We start from the raw sequence: 20,476 nt of genomic DNA on the forward strand, positions 1-20,476 counted from the left end.
CTCGGGCATCGGGGGGTGGGGGGGTGGCGCGGGGGGGGGGGGGGGGGGCTCACACCCCCGAAACAGACTCGGAAACACCCAATCTGCTCCCTCCCCCCCCCCCCGCGCCGTGAGGTCACCGCGCTTTGTCACTGATGACATCACCCCTGTCTGGGGCTGGGTGTGATGTCATCAGACAGCAGCCCGGACGCCTCGGGGGGGGGCGGGGGGCACCCCCAAAACAGACACAGGGAGATGGAGGGGGGGGGGGGGAGACTTTTATTGGGGGGGGGGGGGGGATTAGGGGACACCCCCACCCGGGCAGGAGTCACAGGGTGGACCCTCAAGACCCTCCATTTTGGGGGCTCCCCCATGCCCAGAACACCCCTGACTCAGGGCTGGGGGGCGGGGGCTCCCCCATTTTTGGGGCCCAGCCTCAACCAACCGTTCCCATTTTGAGGGGGGGGGGGGACGGACAGGGACGGACGGGTCCCTCAGCCCCCCCCCCGACACCCCCACTTTTAAGGCGCACCCCAAAACATGTTTATTCTGGGGGGAAAGGGGTAATTTTAGGGGCGCCCTGCTCCCCACCAGGACCTGGGGACCCTCTGGGGGGGGTGGTATTTTTTTGGGGGTGTGGTATTTTTTTGGGGGGGGGGGCCCTACGCCTGGATGCTGCTTTTGGTGCTGAAGGCCAGGTAATAGATGACGAGGCCGATGGCGGCTGCCACCACCTCCGTCGACACCCAGGGACCGTTCCAAGCGCCCTGTCGAAACAATTGGGGGGGTCAGCGCTGCCCCCCCCGACCCCCGCACCCCAAAACCTTCCCCCCCGCCTCTCCCCCCAGGGCAAACCTCAACCCCGCAGGGCTCCATACCCATCCTCAAAATCCATCACGAAAACCCAGGGATGCCACCCCAAACCCCGGGGACACCCCAAAACAACCCCCCCAAAAACCTGGGGACACCCCAAAACGCCCAACCCCCACCCCCCAAAGACCATTGGGACACCCCCCCCCCCCCCCCAGGACCCCCAACCCCCCCTCCGAGAGGAGAAGCACCCCAAGCGCCTGCCCCAGCCCCACCCCCAGGTCATCCAAGGATTCTCCAACGCCCCCAAATCGCCCCAATTTCTGCCCAAACCCCCTTGTGCATCCCCAGCCTACCCCCCCCCCCCAGTATCTCGAGGAACCTGTGTCAAGGACCCCCCCAGGCCCACGGGGACCCCCAAACCCCCCCCCCCCGACTCACCCGATGGTCCACGTTAACGGTGAAAAGGGGCCGGATGCGGGAGACATCCTCGTTATTGCGCTGAGCCTGAAGGGGGGGAGGGGAGAGAAAAGGGGTTCAGAACCAGGGTGGGGGCACACCGGGTGGGGGCCCCCCCCAGAGGGACCCACCTTGCGCAGGGCACTGTAGGACTCCTCGTCGAAGAATTTCACCTCGTAGGTGCCCGACTGGGCGTTGCGGTGCTCCAGGCTCCAGGAGACCTGGGCGGGGGTGGAAATGGTGGAGAGCGCTGAGACCCCAGACCCCCCCCGAGCCCCCAGACCGCCCCCCCGAGCCCCCAGACTGCCCCCCCGAGCCCCCCCGGCCTCACCTGGTAGCGCCCCACGTCCTGCCCCCGGGTGACAGGGAACTGCTTCCCATTGACGTCGGCGTAGAGAGCCACATTCTGGGGAGAAAGAGGGGCAGCGAGACGTGAAGGGGGGGGTGTGCCCACGTCAGCGACCCCTGTGCCCCCCCGCCCCCCCCCCCCCCCCAACCTTGCGGGGACTCACCTGGGCACCGTTCTTGCAGGCCAGCGAGATCTCCACCACGAAGACGCTCTCGGAGGAGATGACGGCGTCCGAGGTGGTGTAGTAGGAAGGCACGATGGTGGGCTCGGGGCACGGCTCGCCTGCGGGGGGGGGGCGGGGGGGGGGACGGGACACAGACATGAGAAGTGGGGTGTGCTGAGACCCCTGCAAAAACCCTGGGACGCCCCCCCCCAGGGCCTCTCAGAGGTGCCAGGACCCCCCCACAGGCCCCAGGATACCACCACAAGCCCCGGGACCGCCCCCTTTGGCCCTGGACAGGCCTCGGGACCCCCTCCCAGGCCCCAGGACCCCCACACACTGCCCCTCCCAGGCCCCAGGACCCCCACACACTGCCCCCCCCAGACCCCAGGACCCCCGCAAAGGTCCCATGATCCCCTAAGGCCCCGTAAAGGCAACGGTTTTAAACTAGAGCAGGGCAGGTTTAGATTCGACACTAGGATGAAGTCCTTTACAGCGAGGGTGGTGAGACACTGGCCCAAGTTGCCCAGAGAGGGGGTGGAGGCCCCATCCCTGGAGACATCCAAGGCCGGGCTGGATGAGGCTCTGAGCAACCTGATGTGGCTGAACATGTCCCCGCTCGCTGCAGGGGGTGGCACTAGATGGCCTTTAAGGGTCCCTTCCCACCCAACACGTTCTACCGTTCTTATGATAAAGGCCCCGGGATCGCCCTCCCAGTACCTGACAGGCCCCGGGACGCCCCCCTAAGGCCCCTCACAGGCCCCAGGACCCCCCTCCACAGCACCCCGCAGGCCCCAAGACCCCTGAAAAGGCCTCAGGACCCCCCTAACGGTCCCACACAGGCCCCAGGGCTCCTCCGACAGCCCCTCACAGACCTTGGGACGCCCCCCCCCCCCACGGCCCCTCACAGGCCCCGGGAGCCCCCTACGGCACCTGACAGGCCCCGGGACACCCCCACAGGCCCCTCACAAACCCCGGGACCCCCCACTCCCCCGGAGCCCCCCAGCCCCGGGTGTTCCAGGACACCCACCCCTCCGGCCCCGAGACCCCCGCGCCCGCCCCGCAGCACCCACCAGGCCCAACCCCGTTACCTGCGGCGCCTAATGCCAGCGCCAGCAGCCCGGCCAGCACCGCCAGCGCCGCCATGACTGCCGGCCGCACCGCCCTGCCGCCACCGACCCTCTCCAACCAGCCAATCAGCGCCGCCCGCCGCCTGGGCGCGCCCAATCAGCCCCAAGGGGCGGGCCCGCCTCGTGCCCGGCGGCCAATGAGAAGCGCTTTTCTCCCTTGGCGGGCGGCCGCCCCGTGCGCGACGTGGCCGAGCCGCCGCGGGGGGGTGGGCGGGGCCGAGCCCCGCGCCTGCGCGGTGCCGCCGCCGCCCGGACAAAATGGCGGCCGCGACTTATGTGGCGCGGGGAGGCGGCGCCGGGAAAAGCGCGGCCGCGCCCCGGCGCATGCGCAGGGTGCCGGGCCTCCGCGTTTCCATGGCAACAGCTGCGGTGCAGCGGGCCGGGTTCTCCCCCGCCCGCCCCCACCTTGCTGGTTTGAATATAATTTTCGTCACAAAACAGGGATAAAGCGCGGCTCTGGGAAAGGGCGGGTGGTGCCGGCCCGGGACAAAATGGCGGGCGGCCCCGCCTTCCCAAAGGGACGAGCGCAGGTCCGCCCCTGCGCATGCGCCGCCTTCCCCCGCCCCCGGCACAAAATGGCCGCCGCGACTTCTGTGGCGCCACCGGCGGCGTGAGGAAAAGCGTGGGGCGGGGGCGTAAATCTCGCGAGATCTCGTCGGCCTCGTCCTTGGGGAGCGCCGAGATCTCGCGAGAGCTGCACGGCGGCCATTCGCGGAGAGAACGGCCATGGCGGCGGCGCTGGCGGCGGCGAGGCGGCTCTGGGTACCGGCCGTGCTGGGGCAACGCCCGGTGAGTACCGGGGCGTCCGGGGGGGGCGGCGGGATGGTTCCCCATCCCTCCGGGCCCTTCGGGAACCGAGCGGCGGGCCCCGCCGTGGCGGCGGGCCGCTGCGCTCTGATTGGCCAGCTGTCGGGGGGGGCGGTGCACGGGTGGATTTACAGCGATCTGGTTGGAGGGGATGGCGCGGCGGGGCGGGCCTAATCCTTTGGTGGCTCAGGCTCCGGTTGGCTTCGGCCGTGGAGCCGCCCGGCACCGCGGTTGGTGATTGGCTGTGCGCTGAGCGAGTGGGCGGGACGGGGCGTTTCCTTCCTCGCTGATTGGCTGATATTTCTAGGGGAGGTTGGACCGGGTCGCTGAGCCACTGGCCGCGGGGGGGGGGGCCACAGATGGGGGGGGGCTGTTGGTTGTTGCTCAATCCCAGAATCCTCCGCGGTTGGCCGAAGCCGGGGGAGGGGGGGACGGACCCAGGCACCCCGCCAGTCACTGCCCTCTGGGTGGCCCCTGGCATCCCCTAATTAGCAGCAGCTCTGTTAATGAGGCAGCCGGGGCTGCCTGGGGGGTCCCTTTGGGGAGTTGGGGGGGGAGGGGGGGGGTGGTCCCTTTGGGGGAGCTGCATCCCTTGGAGGGGAGTCTTGGGGCGGGGGGGGGGACACCGAGGGCCAGGGCTGTGATCTCTCCCCCCTCCCACCCTCTACATAGGCGTGGATTTCCCATGATGCCGAGCGGCGCCACCTCCCACCCGTGAGTGCCCCGTCTGGGGGGGTCTCCCCCCCCCCCAAATCCCCCAGAGCCCTCTAACACTCGGGATGGGGGGGCGGGGAGGGCATGGACTATAGGGTGCCCCCTGTGCCGGGGTGGGGGTCCCCCAGACCCACCCTGTCCCCTCTCAGGGGGCGGGGAGAGGCTTGGTGGGCCCCCCCTTGGCCTCTTTGTTGAGGCTGGGGCATGGTGGGGGCTGCGAGCCCCCCGGCTTTGGGGTTGGGGGGTTACTTGGGGGGCTCCCAGTGGGGGCCTGCCTGGAGGGGGAGCATGTGCTGTTCTTGCTGTGTGAATTTGGGGGGGGGTGTGTGGAATCCAGGCTGCCCTGGCGCTGCTCGTGGCGGGGGGGGGGGCCTGCTTTCCCTCTCCCCCCGCTCCCCGTTTGCCGGCATCACGACTAACTGCCCCCGTTTCTCCCCCGCGCCGCGGCCGCCTGCCCCCGCAGCAGCCCAGCATCGTGAGTACGGCCAGACTTGGGGGGGGGGGGGTGGGCAACCCGCAGGGAAGGAGGGGGGGGGGCGGACCCCGAAAGCATGGTGGGGGGGCACGCATGGGTCTGCATGGCGCATGTCTCGACGCCTGGTTTCCCCAGGCAGGGGAGGGGGGGGGTGGGGGGTCGGGAGGGGGAAAAGGAGGACGGGGGTGGGGGGGCCGGACACTGGGTCCTCAGCCTTCCCCCTCTGCGCCCCCACAGCCCCCCCCCGCCAAGTACGGGGGCCGCCACACCGTGACGCTGATCCCCGGTGACGGCATCGGCCCCGAACTGATGCTGCACGTCAAGGAGGTCTTCAGGTGGGTGCCCCCCTCCCCCCCCCCGAGGACCCAGGCGTCCGGAGCCGTCCCTGGAGCCAGGTGTCCGGGCCGTTCCCCTCCCCCAGGCACGCCTGCGTTCCCGTGGACTTCGAGGAGGTTCGTGTCAGCGCCGAGGCGCCCGAGGACGACGTGCACAACGCCATCATGGCCATCCGCCGCAACGGCGTCGCCCTCAAGGGTGAGCGCGGGGCTGGGGACACACACACCCCCCACACCCCCCCCCGCCCTCGGCAGCTTGGGGACACCCTGACCCCTGTCTCTGTCCCCTCCCCAGGGAACATCGAGACCAACCACAACCTCCCACCCAGCCACAAGTCCCGTAACAACCTCATCAGGTGCAAGCTGGGGGGAACTGGGGGTGCTGGGGAGGGACTGGGAGCGCCGGGGGGTCACCTGGGAGGGAACTGGGAGCGCCGGAGGGAGACTGGGAGCACTGGGGTGGAACTGGGAGCTATAGAGCCATTGGGGTGAGGGAATCGGGGGACGCTGGGGGGCGCCCTGGAGGGAGGAACTGGGTGCTGGTGGGGTGTGGCCGAGGGGCGTGGCCGATGGGCGGAGCCTGACCTCGTTGTGGTGCCGGGGCGGGGCAGGACCAGCCTGGACCTTTACGCCAACGTGATCCACTGCCAGAGCCTGCCCGGGGTGGAGACGCGGCACCGCGACATCGACATCCTCATCGTGCGGGAGAACACCGAGGGCGAGTACAGCAGCCTGGAGCACGAGGTGGGCCACGGGGCCACGCCCACGGCCACGGGGCCACGCCCATTGCCCACCCCCACCCCACCCCTCCCCGGCTGCTTAATGCACTGCCCTGGCCACGCCCCCTGCGGCCTGGCCACACCCCCAGAGTAATGGCCCCGCCCACGCACAAACATCCTGCCTTGACCACACCCAATATGTAGATGAATGACTTTGGCCACGCCCCCTACGTGGCTATCCTGTCTCGGCCACGCCCCCTCAGCTATGGCCACGCCCCCACTGGACAGAATTACCCCCTCCGGCCCCGCCCCACACGTGGCCCCGCCTCCTGACCCCCCCCTTCCTTCTCTTCCCCCCCCCCTCCCCCAGAGCGTGGCGGGGGTGGTGGAGAGCCTGAAGATCATCACGGCCGGCCGCTCCCGCCGCATCGCCCACTACGCCTTCCGCCTGGCCCGCGCCGCCGCCCGCCGCTCCGTCACCGCCGTCCACAAGGCCAACATCATGTGCGTGGGGTGGGGCGGGGGGGGGGGCTCGGGGGGCTCGAAGTGGGGGGTGGCTCAGGGGCCCGCTGACCCCCCCGCCCCACCTCGTCCCCGCAGGAAGCTGGGGGACGGGCTCTTCCTGCAGTGCTGCCAGGAGGTGGCGGCCGAGTACCCCGAGATCAGCTTCCGCAGCATGATCGTGGACAACACCACCATGCAGGTGGGACCCCCCCGGACCCCAGCCTCGCCAACGCCCCCACTCCCCCCACCCCCCCCCCTTCGCAGTCGCACCAGTAACACCTTCCCCCCTCCCCAGCTGGTGTCGCGCCCGCAGCAGTTCGACGTGATGGTGATGCCCAACCTCTACGGCAACATCGTCAACAACGTCTGCGCCGGGCTGGTGGGGGGGCCCGGCCTTGTCCCCGGCGCCAACTACGGCCACGATTACGCCGTCTTTGAGACCGTGGGTCTAGGGGGGGCCGGGGGGGAAGCGGGGGGGGGGCTGGTCCCCCTTGCAGTCCCCCTGGAGCTGCCGAGGGGGGGGTGGTGTCTGGGTGCTGCGAGGGTCCTGACACGGGGGGAGCAGGGGGTACTGGAGGGGCTGGGAGGACTGGAGACGAGGTCCTGGGGACTGGGGGGGGGGGGTCCCCAGGGACGTGGGGGTCCCAAAAATGACGCGCTGCTCCCCCCTCCCCGGCAGGCGACGCGTAACACGGGGAAGAGCATCGCCAACCGCAACATCGCCAACCCCACGGCCGCCCTGCTCGCCGCCTGCATGATGCTGGACCACCTCCGGTGGGTGGGGCCGGGGGGCGTGGCCAACGGAAGGGGGGCGGGGCCACCACCAAGGGGTGGGGCTTCCCCTGAAGGGAAAGTCCCCATTGGAGGGCCAGAGGTAGGGGGTGGGGCCTCGCAGCTGGGGTGGTTTCAAGGGGGGGGGAGGTCATGCCCCCCCCAGGGCGTGGCTCGCTGAAGTGGGCGTGGCCCCCACTGGCCCCTCCCCCAGGCTGCACAGCTACGCCTCCACCATCCGCCAGGCCGTCCTCGCCTCATTGGACGATCCCCGGGTAAGTCCTGCCCCACTACCCCGCCCTTTTTAAAGATGCTGAGGCCCCACCCAGGGGGCGGGGCCAGGACAAGCCCCACCCACCTGCCGGCTCCGCCCCCAGACACACACCCCCGACATCGGGGGACAAGGCACGACCTCGGGCGCCGTCCAGAGCATCATCTCGCACCTCCCCCGCTCCTAAAACCCCCGGACGCGGGGGGACCCCGGCTGGGGAGGGGACGGACACCCCCACCGACCCCCCAACCCCAATAAACCCCCCGCAAAGACCCCGCTTCCCGGCTGTTCCACACCTTTATTCACTCGTGCTGGTGGGGCGGAGCCAGGGGTGGCGCAGGCACTGGGCGGCGGTGGCGCGGCGGGCGGGCTCGAAGGCCAGCATGGGCCGCAGGAAGCGGGCGAAGGCGGCGGCCGCCCCCCGGGGCCACTCGTACTTCTCCTGCAGCACTGCCCGCAGCCCCCAGGGACGCAGGTGGCGGATGTGACGCAGCTCCCCTGCGGGGGCGGGGTTCGGTGGGGCGCGACCCCCACATGGGGACACACCCACCGTTCACCGGCCTATCGCACCCACTCTGGTCAGACAGCCAAGCCCCCCCCAGCCACGCCCCTGTGGGTGTGGCCTCCTGCATAGCTCCGCCCCAACCCTTAGCCCCATTGATCCTGCCCTTTCTTAGCCCCACCCACTTCCATTCCTCCCCTTGGCCTCCGCCCCTTAGCCCCTCCCCTGCCCCTTGACCCCTCCCCTAGCCCCGCCCACCCCAAATCTTCCCCTTGGCCCTGCCCATCCCAATGGCCCCACCCCCATCCCTCTTGCCCCCTCCCTGAGCCCTGCCCACCCCTTGACGCCCCCCCCCATCCAAGCTGCCCCCTCCCTCGGCCCCCCCTCACCGCGGCGGTTGAAGAACTCGCGGGAGTAGCGCCCCCCCAGCGCCACGTGACGCGGGATCTCCCCCAGCAGCTCGATCACGTGGGCGATGTGGTCTGTGGGGAGAGGGGGGGGAGGGGGGCATGTCAGGCCCCGCCCCCTCCTCAACCCTGCCCACTGCCTTCAGCCCCACCCCTTCTCCCCATCCGCCACCCATCCAATGACCCAACATGCCCCACCCCCTTTGGCCACGCCCCCTGTGAGGCCACACCCCTCGAGGCCACACCTGCCCCCCCCCCCAGGCCCCGCCTACCCTCGTCCCGGCTGTAGTCCTCCCCCGAGTGGGGCTCGAACAGGTAATCGCCCGTGGCCAACTCGAAGGCCTGGGGGAGAGCGGGGTGAGGGGCCGTGGGGCCGGTTGTGGGGTCGGCCGTGGGGCCAGCCATGGGGCAGGCCGTGGGGCCCTCACCATGCAGGCAGTGCTCCAGATGTCGGCGGGGGGCCCGTAGCCGGCCCCCAGCAGCACCTCCAGCGCCCGGTACTGCCGCGTCTGGATGTCCTCGGTGAAGTGACGGTGCTGGGGGACGGGGGCGGGGGAACACAGGCAGAGCGTCACCCCCTGCTCGGGGGGAGGGGAGCACCCCCATACCGCCCCCAACCCCCCAACTCTGTCCCAAAGCAAGACACCCCAAACTCAGCCCCAAATCAGACCAGGGTGCACCACCCCTGTGCCCCCCCAGTCTCCCCAGTTGCCCTCTCACCACCCAGCAGCCGTTGCCCAGGTCAGCGATCTTGACGCGCAGCTGGGGGGCGCAGCGAGGGTCCAGGGGGTTCTCCTGACCCACTGGCACCCCCCCACCTGCATGGCGGGAGCGGGGCATCAGTGGGGGCACCCTAATACCCCCCCCCAGAGCCCCCCACCCCCAGCAGAAGCCCCACCTGGCCGTCGAGACCCACCACTGTCCCAGAGGACCACCCTGGCACCCCCCAATTGCCCCTCAGTCCTCCCCCAGCCCCCACTGCCTTCCAACCCCTCCAGGACCCCCCAATATCCCCCCTCCACCCCCAACGGCCCCCCCAAACTGCCCCCAATATCCTCCCTCCACCCCCAATGGCCCCCCCAAACTGCCCCCAATATCCTCCCTCCATCCCCAACTGCCCCCCCATTCACCCCTCCACCCCCACTTGCTCCCCAATGCCCCTTAAGACCCCCAAATATCCCCCATGTCCCCCCACAATTCCTCCCCCCCAACCCCACTTGCCCCCCCCCCCAATCCCAGCGGCCCCCCCAATACCCCCCGGGACCCCCTGCTGACCGAGAGGGGTGGGGGGCCCCCCCGAGCCCCCCGAGATGAGGGAGCTGGAGGTGGGGGTGAGGAGGGAGTCGGAAGCAGAGCTGGGGCTGGGGGCGCGCCGGGAGGGGGCCCCCCCAGAGGCGGAGGAGCCCCCCGAGAGCCTGTCGCTGGAGCCGCCGGCCCGCAGGGTGTGCACCCCCGAGGAGGAGGCGCCGCTGGGGGGGCTGCCCCCTTCCTCAGAGTCCGGGGGGGGAGCCTCTGCGGAGACAGGAGACCCTGAGACCCCCAAATCCTGGGAAACCCCCTGAAAGGGAGGGAGGAGTCCCCACATCAGCACCCCAACTTCCTCCCGCCCCCCCCGCCAAAGCCCCCCAGTTGCCCCCCAATCCCCCGGACACCCCTACACCAGCCTCGGGGGGGCCCAGAACCTGGTGGGACCCCCCCCAGCCCTCATGGCCCCCCTCCAAAACGAGCCATAGGGACCCAAAACTACCCTAAGACCCCGAAAGAACACTAATCCACCTCCCAGAGCCCCCCAGATCCTCCCCCGGGGTCCCCCATTATCCTGTGCCCTGTGAGACCCCCAAAGCTGCCCCAGGGCGTCCTGGGACTTCCCCCCCCGCTCCAAGCACTGACCGGTGTCATCGGGGGTCCCCGTGGACCCCCCTGTCTCCTGCAGGTGCTCCAGGTCCTGCAGGCGCTGGGCCAGGAGGCGGCTCTGCCGCCGCTGCCGCCGCCGTCGCCGCCGCCGCTGGGCGCGGGAGAGACGCTCCTGCCACCGGGGATCGGGGAGGGGGGGGGCCGCTCGCACGAGGGGGGGGCGCCTCGCACGAGGGCTGGGCGTGCAAGGCACCGTGCGAGGGGCACGAGGAGCCCTGCGGGGCCACACACCCGCAGGAGGAGCCGTGCGAGGTCACGCAGGCGCGCGAGGGGGTGCAGCGAGTCACGCGCAGGCACAAAGCGGCGTGCGACAGCGCGCAGGCTGGCGAGGAGACGTGCGACGTCACGCTGGTGCACGAGGCGGCGCGGGGAGTCGCACACACGTGCAAGGTGGTACGCGAAGTCACGCAGGGGCGTGCGAAGAGGCTTGCGATGTCACGCAGGCATGCAAGGCTGCGTGCGACGTCACGCGGGCGTGCGAGGTGGCCTGTGACGTCACACAGGCACGTGCAAAAGCGGCATGTGACATCATGCAGACGTGCGAGGCAGCGCATGACATCACGTAGGTGCGTGCGACGTCACGAGACACTCACGGGGACGTCCTGGGGCGCAGAGCTCACTGTGGAGAGAAAAAGGGGGGGCTTAAGGGCTCAGACGCTCCCCCCCCGGGGGTCCCCGCTGTCCGGGCCCTCCCCGCAGCACTGCACCGGGGCTGCCGGGGTACCTGCGCTGAGGGGGGGGCCGCCCCCCCGGGCCCAGCGCGCCGCCTCGGCCGCCAGCCGCCGCACGAAGGGCTCCCCGACCCGCAGCAGCACGTTCTCGGGCTTGATGTCGGTGTGGATGATCTTGCACTTGGTGTGCAGGTAGTCCAGCCCCTCCAGCACCTGCGCCCCAAAGGCAGCGGGGGTGGGGGGGGGGGGGTGTGTCAAATCAAGGGGGGGAGCACCCCAAGACTCGGCGTGGGACCCTTCCTCACACTGACCCCTGCAGGAGGACGTGGGGGGACACAGGAGGCCTGTGGGTGGGGGTTGGGAGGTTTAGGGGGACACTGGAGTCCCCATGTGGGTCTGGGGGAGCCCAGAGGGATAATGGGGGCTTGGGGGGGGGATCTGGGAGTCTTTAAGAGGACATTTGGGGTCCCCATGGGGATCTGGGGGAGCCCACAGGGACACTGGGCAGCTGGGAAGATTTGGGGGGGGCTCTAGGGGGGACATCAGGGTCCCCATGTGGAAGTGGGGGAGCCCACAGTGATACTGGGGGGCTGGGGGGATTTGGGGGGGGCATTTGGGGTCCCCACGTGGGTCTGGAACAGCCAACAAGGACACTGGGGGGCTCTAGAGAAAATACTAGATATATAGTAAATACTACACTGGGGATTTGGGGGGCTCCAGGCAGGACACTTGGGGTCCCAGAGGGATGTGGGGGGTCCCAGTGGGCAGCCTGGGGGTCTCTCCAGGGAGCTGGGGGGATTTGGGGGTGCATGGGGGCCCCCCCCTCACCTGCCGCACGATGCTCTTGACGCAGGGCAGGGGCAGCCCCTGGTAGTTGGACTTGATGATCCAGCGCAGCAGCTGGTGGCCCAGCACCTCCAGCACCATGCAGACATCTCAGGGGGTGTCAAGGAGTGCCCGGACACCTGGGACCCCCCCCATGGGGTGAGGGACGTGGGGACCCCCCACCCAGGACCCACCCCAGGGAGGAGAGGGGGCCCCCAGAAGGATACGGACGCCGTTGACCCCTGAGATCTTGAAGTCATCAATGAGCTGCACGATGTTCTCCCGTTTGGGGTCGCTGGGGTCTGAGTCACGGACCTGGGGGGGCACGGGGGGAGGTTATGGGGGGGTGGAGGGGCTCAGGGCAGGTCTGGGCGTCCCCGGTTTGGGGGAGACCGGGCGCACTCACGCATTTCAGCAGCTTGATCTCGTCCAGGGCCGTCTCGGTGTACTGGGGTGCGCTCTTCACCACCTTCAGCGCCACAAACCGTTTCCGCCTGCGGAGGGGACCCAGGAGTCCGGGGGAGCCCCCCCCACCCCCCGCCAGACTTCCCCCCCACACACATGGGGGGCTCCCAGGGGTGCGGGCACTCACCGAATGTCCCAGCAGAGCCAGACGGTGGAGAAGTGCCCCCAGCCCAGCTTCCGCACCACGTGGTAGCGCCCATTGAAAAGGTCCCCAATACGCACTGGGTAATACCCGCCTGGCGGGGGGGAGGGGGGCACGGAGAGGGGAGTGGGGGTCAGTCTGGTGCCCCAGTGCTCCCCCCCACCCCTCCCGTGGACCCAGGCGTCCGGGTGCCCCCACCTTTGCAGTAGTCCCGGGGGTCCTCCTGCTCCCCTTCGTCAGAGCCCAGCAACCCCTCTGACAGCAGGGGCAGGGGAGGGGGGGTCTCCAGCGACACATTCTCGGGGGGGCTGGGGGTCCTGGGGGGGAGAGAGTCAGGCTGGGAACCTGGGTGTCCAGGGTCCCTGCACCCCCCTATCCCAGGGGACCCAGGTATCTGACCCCCCCCCCAATACCTGGTCCCCTCAGGGGTGTCCCCCATGGCAGGGAGGGCACAGGGTGGTCCCACAGGGGGAAGGGATGGGGGAGAATGGTCCCAGGAGAGGGCCAGGAGGTGCCAGAGGCCCCCCCCCGGCCTGGAACGTGTGGGGGTGCGAGGTGTGCCAGGACATCACCCCCCCAAAATAGAAATGACCTCACAGCCCCGGTCACCGCAGGGTTAAAAATAGCCCTGGCAGGGGGAGGGGTGGCCCTGGAAATGTGCCCCCCCCTGCAAGGAAAGGGGGCTCTGCTTGTCCCCCCTGCGGAACAGGGACACCTCAAAAGCTCCAATCCCTCCCCCCCCGCCCCCAGCTGGTTCCCCCCAAACCCTAAGGGTCACAAGGGGCTCTCGGGGGGGTGGCAACCCTGCTGCCCCTCCTCACCGTGGGGGCGGGTTCTGTTTTTTGTCCTTTTTGCGCTTTTTCTTTCTCTTGCCTGGATCTGGGGAGGGGTGTCAAGGGGTTACGGGGGCCCCCTGCACCGCGGGCACCCCCCACGGGACCCTGCGTTCCCCCCCAGCCCCCCCTTCTCCCCCCCCCCCCAGGGCCGGGAACCCCCTAGGGAACCCCTCAAATTATCCCCAGCCCCAGAACTGCCCGTTTCTTCACAGATTCCCTAGGAAACCCCCAAAACCACCTCCCCGAACCTCCCCTGGTGCCGGGATGCCCACTTTCCCCTCAGAAAACACCCCGAAACACCTCAAACCCCTTCTCCGCACCCCCACGTCCCTCCCCGGATGCCAGTCCCCCCACTTGTCCCTCAGGAATCCCCTCAGGACGCCCCCCCCGACCCGGGGACCCCCACTTTCCCCTCACAAACCTGCCCCAGGACACCCCAAAACCCTTCTCGCCACAGGAACCACCGGATTCTCCTCAGAAACCCTTTCAAACACCGCTCTCTGGACGTTCCCCATCGCTAGACCCCCACTTTTCCCCCACGATTCCCCTCAGGACCCACCACCGAGGGCCCTCAACGCCCCCCCGCCCCAGACCCGGCCCCCCCACTTTCCCCTCGAAACCCCCAGGACACCCCAAAACCCTTCTTGGTCGCAGGAACCACCTGCTTCTCCTCAGAAACCCCCTCAAACCCCGCTCTCGGGACCATCCCCACCGCGACCCCCACTTTTCCCCACGATCCCCCTCAACGCCCTCCCGCCCCAAACCCGGGACCCCCACTTTCCCCTCAGAAACCCCCTTCCCCGGCCTCCCCCGTATGTCCCCGGGCAGAGACCACCCGTTTTTCCCCTCACAGCCGCCCCGCTCCGGGGCCGCCGCTTTCCCGCCTTTCCCCTCACCGCTCCTCGCGCCCGCCGCCGCCGCCGCCCCCCCGCGCAGCTCCATGCCGCGCGCCCCCCGCTCTGCGCGTGCGCCGCCCCCTCCCCATGCACGGCCCTGAGCCCCACCCCCTTCCCCGGCCGACGCCCGGCGGCCAATGGGAAACACCGCCCGGGCTAAGGCCACGCCCACCCCTCCCCGCCCACCCGTCGCCATGGAGACGGAGCCGCGCCGGTCCTAGCGCCCGCACCTTACCGGGGAACTTCCAGCACCCCTCTGTCGCGATATAGCCCTGCCCCCCCCCCGCCCCCAAAAGCTCTGCCCCGTCCAAACACCCCCAGGCACAACAGGCAGCGCCCCCAAAGCAGCTCAACCCCCTCCAAGGGGTTTTAAGCCCCCCAAAACGGCCCTAGAAGGAGGCAGCACCACCCCATCACGGTGCACAGCCCCCCCAGCCTGCCGGGGGGGGGTGTGGGGGGGTGTGGGGGAAGAGGGCGATGACACCCCCCCACCCCCCCCCATGAAGAGACAGGGCCGGGGGGCTGCTGGGCATCAGTTTAATAACAGGGCAGAGGAAGATATGGGGGAGGGGGGGGGCTGCACCCCCAGCCCCACCCCGCACCCTCCCCCACCCTGGGGTGCTGGGGGGGTTGGGCGGGGGGAGGTGCTCGGGGAGAGGGGTGGTGGGGGGAGGGGGTGGGGGCAGGGAGAGGGACCTCCCCCCCTCCCCAAACAGCAAAATCGCACGAGGAAAGAAAGGGGAGACCCTACAAAAAAATAGGAGCCCCCCCCCCACCCCCCACTCCCTCCAACCCCCCCCCTCCAATTCCCCCCTGCCCTCCCCCCTTCATTCCAGCTGTAATTATAGGTGGGGGGGGTCTTCTCCCCCCCTCCCCCCACTTCCCCAAAAATTGCCGCCACGTGTCCCGCGGTGTCCAGCGCTGCGTCCCCCTCCCCGGCCAAGAGAGGGGAGGTTGGGGGTGGGGGGGGGAGGATTCCCCGAAATAAAACGCCCTCCCCCCCCCCGCCAGGCCTGGGCTGCCATGCACCCTAGAGGTCCCTGGGCGGGGGGGTGAGGTGGGGGGGGGTGTCGTGGCAGGGGGGGGGGGCCGGGGGGGCGCAGTCCGGGGGTTCAATATCAACTCTTGTCGGCGGCGGGGTCTCTGTGGCGGGAGGTTTTCATGGTCTCCAGGTACTCCTGCTGCGAGACAGCCAGCACCGACGCCAGGATCTCGTCGTCCTCCCAGTCGTTCAGGCCTGGGGGGCAGGGGGGGGGCCAAAAATCATGTGTGTGGGGAGAGAGATTGGAGTTTAAGGGGGGGGGGGGGGGGGGGGGGGGGCGTGAGACCCCACATATCCCCGCCCAGCGTCGCCCCAGAAGGGACAGCAATGAGCCCCGATGTGGAGTGGCTGAACCTCGGCTACCCCCCCCAAGTGAAAGTTCCGAGATTCCCACCCCCACAAATAATAGATTGTTTTGCCCCCCACCCCCTGCCCCAAATTGCAGCAAAATGAGTTGCATCCCACCACCCCCCAATAAAGAATTTTTCCCCCAAATCCACAACACTGCCAAGCGGAAACACCCCTAAATCTCAAGATTCCACCCCAAAACCATGACGTGACGTCCCCAAACCCAGCATTCCCACCCCTGAAGCGAGAGATCCTCCCCGCAAAATGACAGCCCGAAAGTAACCACCGCCCCCCTACCCCCCCCCCCCCCCCCGACCCCCCCCTCTCACCGAAGGCGGTGGGGGACATCTGCTGCATGATGGCGCGGCACTCCAGCGCGGGGTACAGGGACACCAGCGGGGGGGTGGCCCGGCCCCCACCCGCCCCTAGCTGGCTGCTGGTCCCTGAGAAGGGCGGGGGGGGGGGAAAAACAGGCACATTAGCACTGAGGCTCCCCCCCGCAGCCCCCCATCCCAACCAGCACCCCCCATTTGCCACCCCCCCCCCGCCCCCCCACAAGCCATTCTGGGGCTCCCAGCACCCCAACACTCCCGGTCAGGAGCCCCGTAACACCCCCCCAGCACCCCTTAAGAATGAGTTTGGGGGTCCCTGACCCCCCCCAGCACCCAGTTTGGAACTTCCAACACCCCAGAACTCCCAGTTTGGGACCCTCAACTCCATTTAACACGTACCTGCCCCAGCCCCAGCCCCTGTAGCACCCAGTTTAGGTTCTGCATCACCCCTAACACCCAGTTTGAGCCCCCCCGGTACCCAACAGCACCCAGTTTGGGGTCCCCACTACCGATTTTGGAGTCCCTATCACCCCACAGCACCCAGTTTGGGTCCCCCGACCCCCAGGAGCACCCACCTGGGGCACAGGGGGAGGGGGGCTTGCCAGCCGGGGGCGCGCCGGGCGACGGGGGCTTGGGTCCGGGTGCCTCGGGGTGCAGGCCGGGGTGCTCGGGCGAGGGGGCGGCGCTGCGGGGCCGTGGCGAGCGCCCGCTCCACTCCTCCAGGCCACTGGCCGCCGCCGCCGTGGCCGAGCTGCACGTGGCGCTGGCTTTACGGGGCTGCGGGGACACGGGGAGGGGCGTCACCCCCCCTGGCACCGGCCACCAACGGCCCCGGGGAGCGGCGGGGTGGGGGGGACACGGACGGGACAGTGGGATGGGGACGCCCTGCAGGGGGTTGTCGGGGCGCCCCACCTGCCGGGCCTGCTTCTCCTGGTCGCGCAGCCACTGGAGGTAGGACTCGCGGGCCACCTGCTCCTCGATGGCCTCGTTGGTGGCCTCCCAGTCGGTCGCCCGCTTCTTGTCCTCCAGCATCTGCTGCTCGATCCAGGACTCCTCCGACGTCTTGATGGCGCTTTTCATCAGCGACTGCTCCGCCAGCTGGAGGGAGGGGCGGGGACATGTTAAGCCACGCCCCCCACACAGGCCACACCCCCTGAATGTCAAATGGCTGCTAAAAGGGGCGGGATCACACTGGGCCACGCCCCCTTGCTTCAAGCTGGGGGCGTGGCCTCGCTCGGCCACGCCCCCGCAGCAAGTGTGCTGTTGTGAGGGGGTGGGGCCATGCTAGGCCACGCCCCTGCAGTCAAGATGGGGCGGTGCCACGATTAGCCACGCCCCCAGCCAGATAAGGCAGCTGGAGGCGGGGCTAAGAGTGACCCCACCCCCCTCCATGGCTCCACCCACACGGGGAGGGAGGGGGAGGCCCCCGGGGGGGCTCAGGACCCACAGGGACACCCCCCCCACCCCCCCTCCGAGACCCCCTGGGCTGAAGGTGGGGACCTCTGCCCCACTGAGCCCCAGCCCCACGGCAGTGGGGGTCCCAGCCTCCCGCCCCGGCCCCACTGAGCTCCAGCCCCACGGCAGTGGGGGTCCCAGCCTCCCGCCCCGGCCCCACTGAGCCCCAGCCCCATGGCAGTGGGGGTCCCAGCCTCCCCCCCCAGCCCCACTGAGGCCCAGCCCCACGGCAGTGGGGGTCCCAGGGCACCCCCCCGGTCCCACTGAGCCCCAGCCCCACGGCAGTGGGGGTCCCAGGGCACCCTCCCAGCCCCACTGAGCCCCAGCCTCCCCCCCCAGCCCCACTGACCCCCAGCCTCCCCCCCCAGCCCCACTGACCCCCGGTTTGAAGGAGGGCAGCCCCAGCCCCACGCCGATGGTGGCCTTGTTGGGGTTGACGACGGAGTTGTAGTGGATGTTCCGGTGGTAGCTGACCCGGATGGGCTCGTCCTCGTTGTGCTGGATCCCGTGGAAGGTGTTGATGGGCTCTGCAGGAACCCCGTCAGCACAGTGGCACCCCCCGGCCACCCCACAGGTATGCGGGGACACCCCCCCCGCCCCACAACAGCACCCAGACACCCACAAGGACACCCCTTGCCACCTGAAAAGTCCGTGGAAAGCCCCCCAAAAGCACCCAGGGACTCCCCCGGCCACCTGCAGACTAACAGCACCCTGGGGGGGGGGCCTACAGGAACCCCAAATCTCCCTACAACACCTTGGGGACCCCAGAGGCCCCCCCCATGGCACCTTGGGAACCCCAGAGACACCCCGAGCACCTCGGGGACACCCACACCACCACCCCCAGGGGTCCCTCAGGGACCCCAGAGATCCCTAACGTGCCTCGGGGACCCCAGAGTGCCGCTTGGACCTCCGCGGCACCGCAGAGGCACCCCCCAGCACCCTGAGGAGCCCTCCCAGTGCCTCCGGGACCCCCGTGGCGCCCTGGGGACCCCCTCCCCACTCTCCCCAGGCCCCGCGGGGGACACACACCTGTGCCGTACTGGTAGACCTCGACGGGGCGGTTGTACATCTCGGCCATGGCCTGCATCTCGATGTGGTTCCCGTGGCACGTGCTCTTGCGTTTGCGGTTGATGTAAGTGGTAAAATCCTCCGTCACGTAGTTGGAGAAGTAGTCGGCGTTTTTCATCTGGGGACGAGGGGACATTGGGGACAGCAAGGGACACGGCAGGGCTGCCCCGGGGACACCGAGGACGCGGAGCGGGGGAGCCCCAGGGACACTGTGGGAGCCCCGTGGACATTGGGGACCTCGGGAAACACCGGAGAGCCCCCCCCAGCGCTCTGACCGCTCTCCCAGTCTGAACCAGTCCCTCCCCAGTCTCCTTCCAAGCCCTCTCCGGCAGCTCTCGGGAACACCCTTGTCCCCTGCCATCACCCCCCCGTATACCTCAGGCCCCCCCCCCGGCGCCTCACCAAATAGTCCATGCAGTGCTTGCGCACCACCTCGTGCATGTCCTGGTCGCCGTACACCTGGTCAGCTGGCGGCACCCGGGGAGGGGGACAGAAAGGGACAGCGAGAAGGGGGGTGTCAGCCCCCGCCTGCCGACACCTCGGGTACAGGAGGGGGAGGCCGGGGTTGGGGGGGGGGGGGTGGTCGCGGGGCTCACCCACGGCCCGGAAGAGGCAGGCGCCGTCCTCCTTCATCCTCTTGATGATGAAGCCTTTCTTTTCCCGCAGCGCCTTCTCGAACCGGTGCTCCTGCTGGAGACACAGCCAGGCTCAGCGCCGGCACCCGCTGCGCGCCGGGGCGGGGGGGGGGGGAGGACGGGACACACACGACACAACACGACACACGGCGTGGGGGGGGGGCGAGGGGACCCCAGGGACGCACGATCCCTGCGCTACGTGGGGGTGAGCACCGGGAAACCTCGTGTGACGCAGGGAAAGGCACGTCGGAGAGCACAGGGACGTGGCGGGGGGGGGACAACACGGGGACACCTAAACTCCCCTCCAACGCCACTCCGGTCCCCCCAGTCCCCATGACCCCCCCGGTCCCAGTGTCCCCCAGCCCTGCCACCCCCCCTACCCTGCTCCTAGTTCCCCCCGGTCCGGTACCTCCAGGTTCCCCCCAGGTTCCCGGTGCCTCCAGCCCCCCCCGGACCGGTGTCCCCGGGTCCCCCCGTGTCCCTCCAGCCCCCCCCCCGGCCCCCGCACCTGCTCGGCCATGGCCGGGTCCATCTCCACCCGTCCAGCTTCGTACTCGTCCTCGCTGTTGTAGCCGCCTCCCGCCTCGTCGGGGCCGGGGCTGCCGCCAGGGCCCAAGCCCAGCGCCAACCCCATCCCACCGGGGCCGCCGCAACCGGGACCGCCGCCACCGGGGCCGCCGCTGGGCCCGGCCCCGCCCCGCCGCCGCCTCTTACTGTGTCCGGGACCGCCTCCGCCGCCGCCGCCGCCGGGGCCGCGGGGCTCGGGCAGCCCCAGCGCCGCCGCCTCCAGCCCCAACAGCGACCCGGGCCCGTCCGCCGCACCGGGGCCGCCGCCGCCGGGACCGCCGGGGCCGGTGGGGGGGGGCGAGCCAGCGGCCGGTAGCCCGGCCCAGCCCCGCAGCGGCGGCGGCGGCGAAGCCCTGGGCCGCGGCCCCCCGACGCCACCGGGGCCGACGGACTCGCCCACGCCGCCGGGGCCGCGCTCGGGACCGGCGTCGGCGCCGCGATCGGGGCCGGCGTCCGGTCCCGAATCGGCGTCACCGTCGGGCGCCGGCACCGGCTTCTTCTTCGGGAGGATCGTCATGGCGGGGAGCGCATGGGGGAGGGAGGGAACCGGGGGGGGACCGAGAGGCCCCGCCGGGCCGCGGCGGCCCCGGGAGGCGCCGCTGCTACCCGCGGGCCCCGCGGAGCCGGGGGGGCCTGGGCCAGGCCCCCCCGCGGGCGCGGCGGCGAGGCCGGAGCTGTCGGGCCGCGGAGCGGGGACGCGGCCGCCGCCGGGCCCGTGTCAACATCAACAGCGGCGCCCTCTGACCCCGCCGCCGCGCTTCCGCCTCGCCCGCCGCCCGCCCCCCTATTGGCCGGCGGCGCCCTCGCCGCGCCCCCATTGGCCAGAGGCCGGAGCGGAAATCCCGCCCCGCGCGGAGGCCGGGAGGGAGGGAGGGAGGGGTAGGGGGC

The 20,476-nt window shown here is 70.3% G+C and overlaps 4 protein-coding genes across 5 annotated transcripts; 1 reads left to right on the top strand and 3 right to left on the bottom strand.

The window, feature by feature from the left end:
* Positions 1-240: 240 nt before the first annotated feature.
* Positions 241-3,008, bottom strand: SSR4 (signal sequence receptor subunit 4). Its single transcript, XM_074571434.1, has 6 exons — positions 2,849-3,008; positions 1,761-1,879; positions 1,580-1,654; positions 1,380-1,469; positions 1,231-1,296; positions 241-746 (listed from the first exon to the last, which is right to left on the bottom strand). Exons 1-6 carry the CDS (start codon positions 2,901-2,903, stop codon positions 642-644), a joined length of 510 nt encoding a protein of 169 aa, XP_074427535.1. The 5' UTR covers positions 2,904-3,008; the 3' UTR covers positions 241-641.
* A 125-nt stretch (positions 3,009-3,133) lies between these two features.
* IDH3G (isocitrate dehydrogenase (NAD(+)) 3 non-catalytic subunit gamma) lies at positions 3,134-7,761 on the top strand. The gene is made up of 12 exons (XM_074571425.1): positions 3,134-3,676; positions 4,367-4,408; positions 5,121-5,218; positions 5,305-5,417; positions 5,514-5,574; positions 5,830-5,962; positions 6,308-6,441; positions 6,538-6,640; positions 6,737-6,883; positions 7,121-7,215; positions 7,427-7,487; positions 7,590-7,761. The coding sequence occupies exons 1-12, from the start codon at positions 3,614-3,616 to the stop codon at positions 7,668-7,670; spliced, it is 1,131 nt and encodes a 376-aa protein (XP_074427526.1). The 5' UTR covers positions 3,134-3,613; the 3' UTR covers positions 7,671-7,761.
* A 5-nt stretch (positions 7,762-7,766) lies between these two features.
* Positions 7,767-14,253, bottom strand: SRPK3 (SRSF protein kinase 3). 2 transcript variants are annotated; one of them, XM_074571422.1, is made up of 16 exons: positions 14,142-14,253; positions 13,231-13,288; positions 12,608-12,726; positions 12,395-12,503; positions 12,209-12,296; positions 12,030-12,117; positions 11,806-11,912; positions 11,031-11,190; positions 10,900-10,925; positions 10,283-10,418; positions 9,668-9,904; positions 9,113-9,210; positions 8,821-8,928; positions 8,665-8,734; positions 8,375-8,467; positions 7,767-7,981 (listed from the first exon to the last, which is right to left on the bottom strand). In XM_074571422.1, the coding sequence occupies exons 1-16, from the start codon at positions 14,185-14,187 to the stop codon at positions 7,782-7,784; spliced, it is 1,743 nt and encodes a 580-aa protein (XP_074427523.1). In that variant the 5' UTR covers positions 14,188-14,253; the 3' UTR covers positions 7,767-7,781. The 2 variants fall into 2 exon arrangements, with proteins under 2 accessions (XP_074427523.1, XP_074427522.1); XM_074571421.1 differs by lacking the exon at positions 14,142-14,253 and adding an exon at positions 13,667-13,792.
* Positions 14,254-14,664: 411 nt separating this feature from the next.
* Positions 14,665-20,342, bottom strand: OTUD5 (OTU deubiquitinase 5). Its single transcript, XM_074571424.1, has 9 exons — positions 19,530-20,342; positions 18,983-19,073; positions 18,789-18,853; positions 18,348-18,504; positions 17,697-17,845; positions 16,776-16,961; positions 16,439-16,640; positions 15,861-15,974; positions 14,665-15,378 (listed from the first exon to the last, which is right to left on the bottom strand). Exons 1-9 carry the CDS (start codon positions 20,103-20,105, stop codon positions 15,260-15,262), a joined length of 1,659 nt encoding a protein of 552 aa, XP_074427525.1. The 5' UTR covers positions 20,106-20,342; the 3' UTR covers positions 14,665-15,259.
* Positions 20,343-20,476: the final 134 nt, after the last annotated feature.

Source organism: Larus michahellis, unplaced genomic scaffold (genome assembly GCF_964199755.1).
Source record: "Larus michahellis unplaced genomic scaffold, bLarMic1.1 SCAFFOLD_54, whole genome shotgun sequence".
NCBI lineage: Eukaryota > Metazoa > Chordata > Aves > Charadriiformes > Laridae > Larus > Larus michahellis.

Bases quoted from the DNA above. Each gene is read 5' to 3' on its own strand.
- SSR4 (XM_074571434.1), bottom strand. From the start codon at position 2,903: ATGGCGGCGCTGGCGGTGCTGGCCGGGCTGCTGGCGCTGGCATTAGGC. The intron at 1,880-2,848 runs GTAACGGGGTTG...CCCCCCCCGCAG, and splicing joins GCTGGCATTAGGCGCCGCAG to GCGAGCCGTGCCCCGAGCCC. The intron at 747-1,230 runs GTGAGTCGGGGG...TTGTTTCGACAG, and splicing joins CCGTTAACGTGGACCATCGG to GGCGCTTGGAACGGTCCCTG.
- IDH3G (XM_074571425.1), top strand. From the start codon at position 3,614: ATGGCGGCGGCGCTGGCGGCGGCGAGGCGGCTCTGGGTACCGGCCGTG. The intron at 4,409-5,120 runs GTGAGTGCCCCG...GCGCCCCCACAG, and splicing joins AGCGGCGCCACCTCCCACCC to CCCCCCCCCGCCAAGTACGG. The intron at 6,884-7,120 runs GTGGGTCTAGGG...CCTCCCCGGCAG, and splicing joins ATTACGCCGTCTTTGAGACC to GCGACGCGTAACACGGGGAA.
- SRPK3 (XM_074571421.1), bottom strand. From the start codon at position 13,760: ATGGGGAACGTCCAGAGAGCGGTGTTTGAAAGGGTTTCTGAGGAGAAT. The intron at 11,913-12,029 runs GTATCCTTCTGG...ACACCCCCTGAG, and splicing joins CTCAGGGGTCAACGGCGTCC to ATGTCTGCATGGTGCTGGAG. The intron at 8,929-9,112 runs GTGAGAGGGCAA...CCCGTCCCCCAG, and splicing joins TGGGCAACGGCTGCTGGGTG to CACCGTCACTTCACCGAGGA.
- OTUD5 (XM_074571424.1), bottom strand. From the start codon at position 20,105: ATGACGATCCTCCCGAAGAAGAAGCCGGTGCCGGCGCCCGACGGTGAC. The intron at 19,074-19,529 runs GTGCGGGGGCCG...TGTCTCCAGCAG, and splicing joins ACCCGGCCATGGCCGAGCAG to GAGCACCGGTTCGAGAAGGC. The intron at 16,641-16,775 runs GTGGGGCGCCCC...GTGTCCCCGCAG, and splicing joins AGGAGAAGCAGGCCCGGCAG to CCCCGTAAAGCCAGCGCCAC.